The sequence below is a fragment of the Microtus pennsylvanicus genome, chromosome 20 (genome assembly GCF_037038515.1).
Source record: "Microtus pennsylvanicus isolate mMicPen1 chromosome 20, mMicPen1.hap1, whole genome shotgun sequence".
In the NCBI taxonomy this organism is placed as follows: domain Eukaryota; kingdom Metazoa; phylum Chordata; class Mammalia; order Rodentia; family Cricetidae; genus Microtus; species Microtus pennsylvanicus.
The window spans coordinates 28,452,118-28,464,865 of NC_134598.1; the positions used below are offsets into that span (position 1 = coordinate 28,452,118).

Below are 12,748 nucleotides of genomic sequence, written 5' to 3' on the forward strand. Positions count from 1 at the left end.
ATACAACTTATGAGAATTTTCCCTATGAACATAATTTAAGTTTTCAATCATTACTATAAGTATTTGCTAATTTTTCCTTAAATAACAGTGAATCTTATTATCTATTATATTTCCATACCTCTGAGGAACTTTCATTGTTGACATCTATAGGAGTTGCTGATGAATCTAAATCGGAGCCTTGAGAGCCAACTCTCCCAGGAGTCTGAAACAGGAAAAAAAAATCAAAGTATGTGTGAACACATTCATAAACTGTACAACAAAATAAAGAATGTCAAACAAGGAAATTAAGTGTCTTCATAACAGGCTGCAGTGGCAACAGCATCCCTTCTGGGGACAGACCTTCATTCTGTGCCTAGCAGGATCTCTATGCAGGTTCAATTCTCATTCTCTTAAATAAAGCTAAATACAATGTTTCATAACCTTCAATCCGCTTTCATAAAACATATTTAATCACAATGATATCTCTAAGACAGGTAAGACATCTTGTCTCTGGAGAGAAACTATCTCAAGTGACTGAATGACTTGCCTGTGACACTTGCTTTTGATGGTTAACAACCAGTACCAAGACTACAGCGACAAACAGAAGAAAACAGAAGCACAACCGAAATGCTGTCTTCTGATTCCTCTAGCACTGCTCTCCTTACTGCATAACCTGTCAGTACAGGCGTGGAGGGAAACCACCCAGACCGTCTGCTCACCCATTCCACCGTCCACCACCAGGCCCACCAGCGCACAAGTTCAATGTCTTTTCAGCTCCAGCAGCACTTATCCCCTAACATTGCTTATTAATACCTACGTGTTAGAGTAAATTAATGTGAAATCTAGTGAAACACTAAAAAGAGATTCAAAGGACAAAAACTAACTCAATAATCGTCCTCAAATACGTGTATGTGAGGCACAGAGGCTAAAAGACCTGCCGAGGACATATGATTAATAAATAGAGGGAAAGGGTTTCACTGGAATTATGTGGCTCTAAGTCCCTGTTCAATATTGCTTCTCTGTTAAAAGTCAGTGCAGAAATGTACAAGCACCCAAGACTGAGAACAACTCATACAACTTTGCTTCAACACACAAAAATACTTTTATACTTTAAAATATACTTAAAATAAGACAAATCAGACAGTCCACATTTCTTTTTCTTACCTTATTTATGTACTGAACATAACAGTATATATTTTACCTAAATACTAAATCAAAAATGAAGTCCTGCTTATTTGAATTCACCAGTTAAAACACTAAAATTATATTAGAAAACATAAAATAGCTGAAAGCACAGCACACAAGAGGCTGAGGCAGGGAGGGTTACTGCAAGTTACAGATCAGCCTCAGTTATATATTGAGATCCACTTCAAGTGCACGAGCGTGTGTGTGTGTGTGTGTGTGTGTGTGTGTGTGTGTAGCACGAGTTCTAATAGAGTCATATATAGGGGAAAATGCTGGGAGATCTGAGAGATGAAGGAGCAAAACCACAGACACCAAAGAGACTGAGTCCCTGTCTCCTTCCACTTCAAATCTCTTCCTCTCTCCATCTGACCACATCTCTTCCTGTCTGTCTTTCAGATCTCTAGACCTCTATGGTTAACTAGTGGCTAGCTCTGCCCTCTGATCTTCAGGCAAGCTGTATCTGTACAAATAAGATATCACCGTGTGTGTGTGTGTGTGTGTGTGTGTGTGTGTGTGTGTATGCATATATATATAGTTCCTTTATAAATCAATACATATATGCTTTATAACAATATATATAATAAAAACATTAAAAAGAAATATTTCAAAATGCAAATAATGATTACTATAGCAAGACACAATTACTGGAGGGTTGGGTTTTAGTTTACTTCAGTTTTTGCTATTGCTATTCTGTTTCTCACAATCTTAATCATATTTTCATTGTTTTTATATTTAAAATATTTATGCTGATCAAGTAAAAATATTTAGGCTGACTAAGTAGTCCACATTTCCTTTTATTTCCTCATTTATATACTGTACACATTTATTTATAGTTTTTGCTCTTATATAAATTGGGAAGTTATCCAAACTTCTGTCCCTGACCCTAAGTCAAGGGTTCCCACAACCGTCTGGTTCAGTAACTTGTTGTAAAGGCTCAAAGAGTCCAGAGAAACATTTCACTATAAAGATTACAAACGAAAAGCCAGATGAAGAGGGGTTTAAGGCTGGATCTGGAAGGGTCCTGAGCAAAGGCTCCTGTCCCAGTGGCATTTGGAACAATCCTCCTTACCAAGTAATGGAAGCATTGAGTAACTCCAGACTTCCAAATTTAAGATTTTTATGGAAGTTCCTATATTTAAGTGTGATTGATTAAATCAGTGCCATTGTTGATTAACTCAGCCTCTAACCCCTCTTCATCTTGAGGTTAAGTTCACAGTTCCAAATTAGAAGCTTTGGTTAGCTCCTCTGGCAACTGAAGCAAAGAATTATGGGTGTTTTCTTTAGTTGCAGCAAGAGATCCTCAGGACAAACTACCCACTCTAGCCTACCCCTTGTGTACTGTGTAACCGCACAGTGGGCGCACTAACCAGTGATGGGAATGGGGGGGGGGGATAATGATCTTTGCTCTTGTATAATGTGTAACCGCACAGTGGGCGCACTAACCAGTGATGGGAATGGGGGGGGGGGATAATGATCTTTGCTCTTGTATAATGTGTCACTGCACAGTGGGCACACTAACCAGTGATAGGAATGGGGGGAGATAATGATCTTTGTTCTTGAAATCTGCAAAACTGAAACTTATCTTGACTAGGTGATAAGGGATCAGACTTGCCTCCCCTGGTTCATCTGCCAAGAGAAGTAATTAACTATCCCATGCAAACCATCCCTAAATCAGCGTCTCGGCTAAACTTGTAGCAAGGTTTTAGTAACAGGAGTCTAACACGAGCCTGTCTTCTCCTTGGGCAGTTTTAGTGACAGGAGTCTAACACGAGCCTGTCTTCTCCTCGAGCAGTTTTAGTAACAGGAGTCTAACACGAGCCTGTCTTCTCCTTGGGCAGTTTTAGTAACAGGAGTCTAACACGAGCCTGTCTTCTCCTTGGGCAGTTTTAGTGACAGGAGTCTAACACGAGCCTGTCTTCTCCTTGGGCAGTTTTAGTGACAGGAGTCTAACACGAGCCTGTCTTCTCCTTGGGCAGTTTTAGTGACAGGAGTCTAACACGAGCCTGTCTTCTCCTTGGGCAGTTTTAGTGACAGGAGTCTAACACGAGCCTGTCTTCTCCTTGGGCAGTTTTAGTGACAGGAGTCTAACACGAGCCTGTCTTCTCCTTGAGCAGTTTTCCTCCCAAGCTGCCTTCCTTTCCGCACCGTATTCTCACTTTACCACCCAGCCTGTCTGTGTCCAGCAGCCAGACTCACTCCAGTGACAGATAATTTCTGACGCATAAAGGGAAGCATCAATTATCACCCTTGCTAGACCTGATAAAAAGGCAGGACTGTCCCAAGTTCAAGGCCAGCTTGAGCTATTAGGCAAAACCTTGTTTTAAAATAAAAATTCAAAACAGAAGGGCAGGGTTTGAAGAAGTATCTTAGTGGTGGAGCACTTGCCTGGCACAGGCAGGTTTAGGTTCAATCCCCAGTACGCACACAGAGAGGGGGAGAGGGAGAGAGAGAGGGAGAGAGAGTGTGTGTGTTTTCTCCTCATTAAGGTGAACTAAAGGTGAAACTGAAAAGGGCTTCCTATAACCCAGGGAAGAAGCAAGTTACTTTCCCTCCTATTATAGGGACTCCCAAAGATTTTAATAGTCTGTGCCATACACTAGGACGGACTCAACCCTACATTTCTTACAAACAACATCACATTAGTAATTGCAATTAGGAAACAAAAACATTTACGCTATTCAAATAAATAACAAGTGATTACAATACGCAGAATACCCTAGACTGTTAGTAATATACAATTGGCTGGTATTACTAAAAACTAAGCTAATGTAGCATTAATCTCTACAAGACTGCTATCAGTGAAACACAAGCTTGAAACACAAAAGCAAGCCAGCAAACATAACACAATACTTTTTAGCCAAAAAGAAACACAGCTGTTATCATTGCCTGCTGTAGAAACACCTAAAAGGTGACACCTGCCCTGAAAAGTTAAGGCAGAGGTTTCCTTTGAAACAACTTGTTGATCGGCTTCAGCTTAGCTGTTTACTGCATGTTTACAACAGTTTACAATCTGGGCTAGGGACATCACTCAACGGTCAGTGCTTGCTTAAGCATGTTCCAGATCCCAACACTGCAAAATACATACACACATAATCTCCATGTCAGAATCATACCAGCACCACTATGAGAAAGTTGTCGGAATCAAAATGAAGTCACTTATATCAACCCTAAGAAAAATAAAGCTGTGAGATTATTCAAGAAGCATTCTCCCACACCTGGTAATAATTATCAAGCTGGGGTGTGACTAGAACCACAACCTTGTACAAAGATTAGCACAACTTTACACAAACAAACAAACAAACACAAAATACTCCCGCAAAACATCTGCCCGGCAACTTAGACTGAAATCACCCTTGGGATTAATCTTCGTAGCCATGAATTCTTATTTCAAAATATCTTATGTAATATTTGTTATGATTTCAGCCACAATATGGCCGACACTTCCAGCTTCCAGGCCACGCATGTGTGGACAAGGCCTCAGGCATGACCCACGTCCAGCATGGTTGCATCACCTATGTATGACGTAGCTGCGTGAGCCCTTGCGCGCATGCGTGAGCTCCATCATCTGCGTATGACACAGCCTCGTCATGGCCCTGTGCACATGCACTAGGCGGCCTTTAAAAGCTGGAGGCACCATCTTCAGATCGCTCCCCCACCCCCGCACACCAACCTCACCAGGCCTGTACACCGCCCCCATAAACTACTAAGTGGGTTTGTTGCGTGTTCTGCGTTTCCTTCTCACTCGCGCCAGGTAATTTCAATAGTCCCAATGCCTTTGCCTTTAAAATGCTCCGTTTGTCTCAACCTCTTCGAGTGTATTATAGCTTACTACAGCACATGTATTCCCACCACAATGGGAATCTACTCCCACAGAAAAGATAAGGATTCTGTGGAGACTCTTTCTCTGCCTGCTGTGTAGGTTGACAGTTATCATAAAAAATAAGAAGAAACCAACAGCGTCAGCTTCCAAACATAACTGAAAATGTTCAACTAATAACAGGGAGTTAGCAGAAACAAAGCAAACATCTAGTTATATGACACACAAATATTCTATATACGATAACGGAAGCTTTCCGAGTAGATGGTGACTCGTTGAGTCACATTTTCCCAGATCTGCCACGGTACCTTAACTCTGCATGTGACTCTGGAGAAGACCACGCAGAGAAAAGCAAGCTCTTCAGTGTCGCTTTCACAGTCTAATTGGTAGAAACAGACAGAGCTGCCTGGATACAGAACTGCCTGGGGAAATCTCCCCTTCTTTGAAATCAATGAAACTGACTGAGATGGTAACTAGAACAGTGTTTATCATGAAGAAAAGATGAGTTAGCAACTCACAGCCCATATCATCTGAAAGAACAAGGAAACTGGCAAAAGAGAGAGAGAGAGAGAGAGAGAGAGAGAGAGAGAGAGAGAGAGAGAGAGAGACTAACCTCACAGAAAATGGTAAGTATGCTAAAAGTAAGTTTTCAATTTTGAAAACAAGTTCTTTGAAAAACACACGATCATCTATTGCTGAGGTCTAAATGGATAAGCTGAGAATTTGTATGTTGACACTTATGATGGGGTTAAAAGTCAGGACCTTCAGAGGCTGACCAAGCCATGATGGTGGTCTTATGGATGAACTGGTAACCTGAGCTGTAACAAATACCTGAGGTTGAGAGTTCCATAAAGACTAAACACTTGTATCTTGAAGCGATAAGCATCTGCAATCAGAGCTGTGTGGGCACAAGGGTATACTAGGTGACACACCATGACACTGCAGCTTCCACGGCCAGATCTGTTTCTTCATTTTTACTTTTTATTTTATTTTTATTTTCTTTGGGGAGAAGTTGCAAATGCAGAGGGTGATATGGAGGGATGGGGAGATGAGAGGAATTGGGGTACATGATGTGAAATTCATAAAGAATAAAAAGTTTAAAAAAAGTTGCTGTGGTCATAGGGTCCCTTCACACTAGAAACCCTAACTAAGACAACATTAAATACATTATCTGAGTATATCATGTAACCAGCATGATTCCCTTCCTATTTATTAAGAGCCAAAAGCCTGGCAAATGGTGGTAAGTAGAAGGCAGACTGTGAATAACACATACATGTAGTGATGAGGCGAGCAGGCCTGCTTTTCGTCCCATCCGGCTCCCACATGGTTAGCTTTACACCCAAAATAACAACACACAAATTGTATTCTTTTAAACACTGCTTGGCCCATTAGCTCTAGCCTCTTACTGGCTAATTCTCACATCTTGATTAACCCATTTCTAATCATCTGTGTAGCACCAGATGTGGCTTACCGGAAAGGATCTTAACCTGCGTCCATCTTGGAGAGGAGAGCTATAGGGTCTGCCTGAGGCGTCTGCCCCACTGCCTTCTTCCTCCCAGCATTCCGTTCTGTCTACTCCACCTATCTAAGTTCTGCCCTATCAGGCCAAGCAGTTTTCTTTATTAATTAACCAATGAAAGCAACACATAGACAGATGACCCTCCTCCATCACATACATGTGTCTTCATGACAAGAACAAAACAGTGAGGGGCACCGGTACATGTAAATAGCATCGTCATTGCCCTTTTCGCTGTGCCAGACCCAAGAGTCGGAAATGCTGCTGCTCAGTCGGATGAACCAAATGTGACAGGTTTAACTGGGCCCTGGACTAGCAGGGGCCAGGTGGAAACAATCAACTCCCAAGCAGGTGCCTTAGGCAGACGAGGTAAAACAGCAACACATCTTTGCACATAATTAAACTAATACAACACATCTTTGGATAGTTAAACAAACATTCCGCAACACAGATTTTTATGAACCAGGATTCACTGCAGCAGCACCACTGGAAATAGCTAAAAGGCAGAAGCAATAAAAGGTGGGTAAAGAAACAAAATACAGCCAATACTTTGAGAGATTATTCAGGCTTTATGTAGAAGGAAGCTCTGAAATATTCAACATGAAGCTAAAAGGCATCATGCTGCATGAAATGAGTCAGACACAGGGGACGAATATTACACGCCTGTGCTGACGTGGGACGACTGAGAACACTAGTCATTCATCAGTGCCAGGACATGCAGTAATAGTGGAGCACTGGTTAGTGCTGGAGAAAGCAGGGAGGACTGGGAAGTTACTGTTTAATCAGGACCAAGTTTCACATAAAGATGAAATAATAATTATTATACAACAATGTAAATTTAATTAATGTTACTGATTCTTATATATAAAATAACAAAAGTACAAATTTTATATTATGTTATGCTTTTTAAATTGATTTTTCATTAATTTTATTTTGCTCTTTATAATTTTTTCCTTTCTAAGTGTGTATAGCTGTTTGTGCCTGACTGGAAAGGCAAGGGCAGAGGACTCTAAATCGTGTGCACATGTGTGTATGTGTGTGCGTGTTAATGTATGTGTACACCTGAGTGCAGAGACGGTAGAAGTCAATGTCAGGAGTCTTCAATCACTTTGTCTCCATCTTACTTTTTAAAGCATGTTCTCTCACTGAACCTGGAGCTCAACGATTCAACTAGACTGACTGGCCGATGAGCTCCAGGAATCAACTCTACCTCACCCCACCTCATGGAATTTTCTCCAAAACTGACCACATACTTTGACACAAGGCAAATCTCAACACATACAAGAAAGTTGCAGTAACTCCCTGAATCCTATCAGACCACCTTAAAGCTGGATTATCAACAACAGAAAGTTAAAAACTCATGGAAACTGAACAATCTCTACTAAATGAAAAATGGGTCAAGGCAGAAATAACGACAAGTTAAAAACTTTAGAATTTAATGAAAATGAATACACAACATTCACAAACCTTTGGGAAGCAATGGAAGTGGTACTAGGAGGAGAGTTCAGAGCACTGAGTGCCACACCTGAAAGCTCAGGAAAAAGCAGGAAGCACACCCAGGGGGTAAAGAGCAAGAGGTAAGCAACCCAGGGCTGTCTGTTTCTGTTTCAATAAAATACAACAATATAAAGAATCAATATCAATATAACAAAGAGTTGGTTCTTTGAGAGAATCAACAATATAGACAAGCCCTTATCCAAATCAACTGAAACATGGAGAGAAAATATCCAAATTAACAAATCAGAAACAAAAAGGGCGACATAACAACAGACACCAAGGAATCTAGAGAATCCTAAGTACATGCGTTAAAAACCTATACTCCACCAAGAAAATCTAAAAGAAATGGATGATTTTCTTGATAGGTACCACTTAGAAAAGTTAAATCAAGATAATCAATTATTTAAATAGACCTATAACCCCTAGTAAAATATAAGCAGTCATTACAAGTCTCCCAACACCAAAAAGAGCCCAGGGTCAGATGGTTTTAGTGCAGAATTCTGTCAAATGTTCAAAGAAAAGTTAATGCCAATACTCCTCAATTATTCCACAAAATAGAAACAGAAGGAATATTTCTCAGTTCATCTTATGACATCATGGTTATACTGACACCCAAACCACATAAAGATACAACAAAGAAAGAGAATTATGGACCAATTTCGCTTATGAACACAGATTCAAAATTACTTACAAAAATGAATCCATGATGGACAATCAAAAAGATCATCTAACATGATCAAGTTGGCTTCATGCCAGAGATGCAGGGATGATTCAATATACAAAAATCAGCAAATATAACCCACCAAATAAATAAACTGAAAGAAAAAACACATGATCATCTCATTAGATGCTGAAAAAGCCTTTGACAAAATCCAACACCCATTTATGATAAAAGTCCTGGAGAGATTAGGGACATAACTAAATATAATAAAGGCAATTTAAAGCAAGCCTATTACCAACATAAAATTAAATGAAGAGAAGCTCAAAGCAATTCAACTAAAATCAGGGAACAAGACAAAGTTATCCATTCTCTCATAGCTATTCAATCTAGTATTTGAAGTTTTAGCTAGAGCAATAAGACAACTGAAGGAGATCAAGGAGATACAAACTCGAAAGGAAGAAGGCAAAGCACCTTTCTTTGCAGATGATATAATAGTATACACAAGTGATCCTAAAAGTTCCACCAGGGAACTCTTAAAGCTAATAAACACTTTCAGCAAAGTAGCTGGATACAAGATTAACTTTAAAAAATCAATAGCCCTCCTGCATACAAATGACAAATAGACTGAGAAAGAATCGGGAAAGCGTTAAACTCACAACAGCCTCAAATAATATAAAATATCCTGGGGAAACTCTAGCCAAGCAAGTTAAAGACTTATATGATAAAACTTTCAAGTCTGTTAGAAAGAAATGAAGATATCAGAAGATGGAAAGATCACCCATGCTCATGGATTGGTGGAATTCACAGTAAAAATGGCCATCCTACCAAAAGCAATCTACAGATTCAATGCAATCTCAGTCAAAATCCAATATAAATCTTTACAGACCTTTAAAGGATAATTCTCAACTTCATATGGAAAAACAAACAAACAAAAGAAGGCTAGCTAAAAACAATCCTGATCAATGAAAGAACTGCTGGAGGTGTCACCATCCCTGATTTCAAACTACACAAGGCTATAGTAATAAACCCACATGATACTGGTATAAGAACAAATTATCAATGGAATCTAGTTGAAGACCCAGATGTAAATCCATACACATATGGACTCCTGATTTTTTTTATAAAGAAACCAGAAACACACACCGGGAAAAAAAGAAAGTATCTGCAACAAATGTGCTAATAAAACTGGATGCTGGCGTACAGAAGACTGCAGATAGATCCATCACCCTGCACAAAACTTAAGACCAACTGGATCAATGATCTCAACATGAAATCACATACACTGAACCTAAAGAAAAGAAAGTAGAGAATTGCTTTGAACTCATTGGCACAGGAGAAGACTTTCTGAACACAACACAGCACAGATAGTAAGATTAACAACCAACAAATGGGACCTCATGAAACTGAGATGCTTCTGTAAGGCAAAGGATACCATCAATCAAAGAGGCAGCCTAAAGAATGGGAAAGACTTTCAACTCCATATCAGATAGGAGACTAATATCCAAAATATACAAAGAATTCAAGAAACCAGATATCAAAAAACAAGTAATCCAATTAAAATGGAGTACAGATCTAAACAGGGAATTCTCAACAGAGGAATCTCAAATGGCCAAGAAACATGTAAAGAAATGTTCAACATCCTTAGCCAACAGGGAAAAGGAAATCAAAACGACTCTGATTCCATCTTACATCTGTCAGACTGGCGAAGATCAGTAACACAGTGACTCTACATCCTGGAGAGGATGTAGAGCAAGGGAAATTCTCCTCCATTGCTGGTAGGAGTGCAGACTTTGACAGTCACTGGGAATCAATATGGTGGCTCCTCAGCAAACTGGGAATTGATCTACCTCAAGATCCAGCTATACCACTCTTGGGTATATACCCAAAAGCCTCTATAAGGACACTTGCTCAACTATGTTCATTGCAGCTTTATTCATAATAGCCAGAGCCTGAAAACAAGCTAAATGAACCTCAGCAGAAAAATGAATAAAGAAAGTGTGGAGCATTATACAATGGAGTATTACTCAGTTCCTTAAAAAAATGACATCAAGAAATTGCAGGCAAATGGATGGAACTAGATAGAATCATTCTGGGTGAGGTAACTCAAACCCAAAAAGATAAATATGGTATATACTCACTTATAAGTGGATATTAGCTATTAAGTAAATGATAATCACACTATAATTCATATAACCTGATAGGTTAGGTAAAGAGAAGGGGTGGGGGTGGGGGAACACATGGATCTCCCTGGGAAGGGGAAACAGAACAGAGTTTGTGGAAGGATGCAGGGGTAGAAATGGCAGCAGGAGAGACCAGGTGAGGGTCAGACTGAAGGAGGGGGAGAGTGCAGGGAGAGAAGGCTGGAACTGAGGGGCATGGTGTATGGGGGAGGGGTATTGTGGAAGCCTGGTGCAGTGGAAACCTCCTGGAATCTAAATGATCTGAAAATGGCTAGCCACATCAGAACACAGACATCTATAGCGGTTTAGTCAAAGCTGCCCAAACATGGGATCAACTACAACGCCCTTCATATTCACTGTTTCTAAAGGAGAGAACATGGAGGAAGCAAAGGGGTGTTACTAAGGTGGTGGTGTGCACACCTTTAACCAGCACTCGGAGGCAGAGGCAGGCTGATCTCTGTGAGGCGAATCTCAAGAACAGCCAAGGCTACACAGACAAACTCAGTCTCGAAAAACAAAAATAAATAAATAAATAATTTTTAAAAAAGAGGTCAGTATGGGGCTGGAGAGATGGCTCAGTGGTTAAGAGCATTGCCTGCTCTTCCAAAGGTCCTGAGTTCAATTCCCAGCAACCACATAGTGGCTCACAACCATCTGTAAAGAGGTCTGGCGCCCTCTTCTGGCCTTCAGGCATACACACAGAATATTGTATACATAATAAATAATAAATAAATAAATATTTAAAAAAAAAAAGAGGTCAGTATGAAAAGACTCCATACTGTATGATTCTGACTACATAATGCTTTGGACAAAGCAAAATCGATGGAGCCAGTTGAAGATTAGTGTTTGCTAAGAGCTAAGAACAAAGGAAGGGGCCTCTGGCCAGAGAAGCAGAGCAGCACCTGCTCAACCATCTTCAGAGAAGCTCTGCCCTGCGGAGACCCACAGTCAGATCTTATACAGAAAGTGAGAGACTTGGGAACGGTCAGCCCGAAATAGGATGTACACCAAATCCCTCCCCTCGGGACTCAGTATTCTATTCTAAAACTACATGAGTTCTCTTTAGAATAGAGAAGTAAGTGATCAGCACTAAAAGGCTAGTATACCAATTCTTATCCAAAATTTAATAATTAAAAGAAATTGCTCATTTGTTCTGTCTTCCTGGGATACAGTGAAATCCAAGATAAACAAGCAGCTCTGTCATTTTTTGTTGTTTTTTTTTTGTTTGTTTGTTTGTCTTTTTATTTTCGAGACAGGGTTTCTCCGTAGCTTTTGGTTCCTGTCCTGGAACTAGCTCTTGTAGACCAGGCTGGCCTCGAACTCACAGATATCTGCCTGCCTCTGCCTCCCGAGTGCTGGGATTAAAGGCGTGAGCCACCACGGCCCGGCCAGCTCTGTCATTTGATAAAAGTTGTATCATTATTTGTTTGCTTGTTTGTTTGTTTTGAGGCAAGTCTCATGGAATAGTTCAGATTGTCCTTAAATGTTTGACACTCCTGCCTTAGTGTCCTAAGTGCTAACGATTTCTTTACAGAAAGTTTTCAACTGATATGTATAGAAGGAATGAAAACTTAGAAAACTCACTGCTATTTCGCTATGGTGAAATCAGTCTTTCTGACTCAAATGACATAAGAAAAAATCTGATTCTCTCCTTTCAATAATAAATACTTCCAGGGGCTGGAGAGATGGCTCCGTGGTTAAGAGCACCGGCTTCTCTTCAAGAGGGCTCACATGGCAGCTCACAACCATCTTTTAACTCCATTTGCAGGGCATCTGACACCTTCACAAATGCCACATACACATGCAGGCAAAACACTTATGTGTATAAGTTTAAAAAGAAGCACTTTCATTAAATTCTTTAAATTCCACTATGTAGTTTATTTATATTTCTCGGCAGACATACTTAAAATACA

The 12,748-nt window shown here is 40.1% G+C and overlaps 1 protein-coding gene across 2 annotated transcripts in view; it reads right to left on the bottom strand.

Annotated features, from left to right (window-relative positions):
* The window catches only part of Eea1 (early endosome antigen 1), a 94,715-nt gene that overhangs the window by 66,808 nt on the left and 15,159 nt on the right, over nt 1-12,748 (bottom strand). For both annotated transcript variants that reach the window (XM_075954636.1, XM_075954635.1), the window contains exon 2: nt 119-202. In XM_075954636.1, the coding sequence (XP_075810751.1) occupies nt 119-202 (84 nt within the window). The remainder of the gene's footprint in view (nt 1-118; nt 203-12,748) is intronic.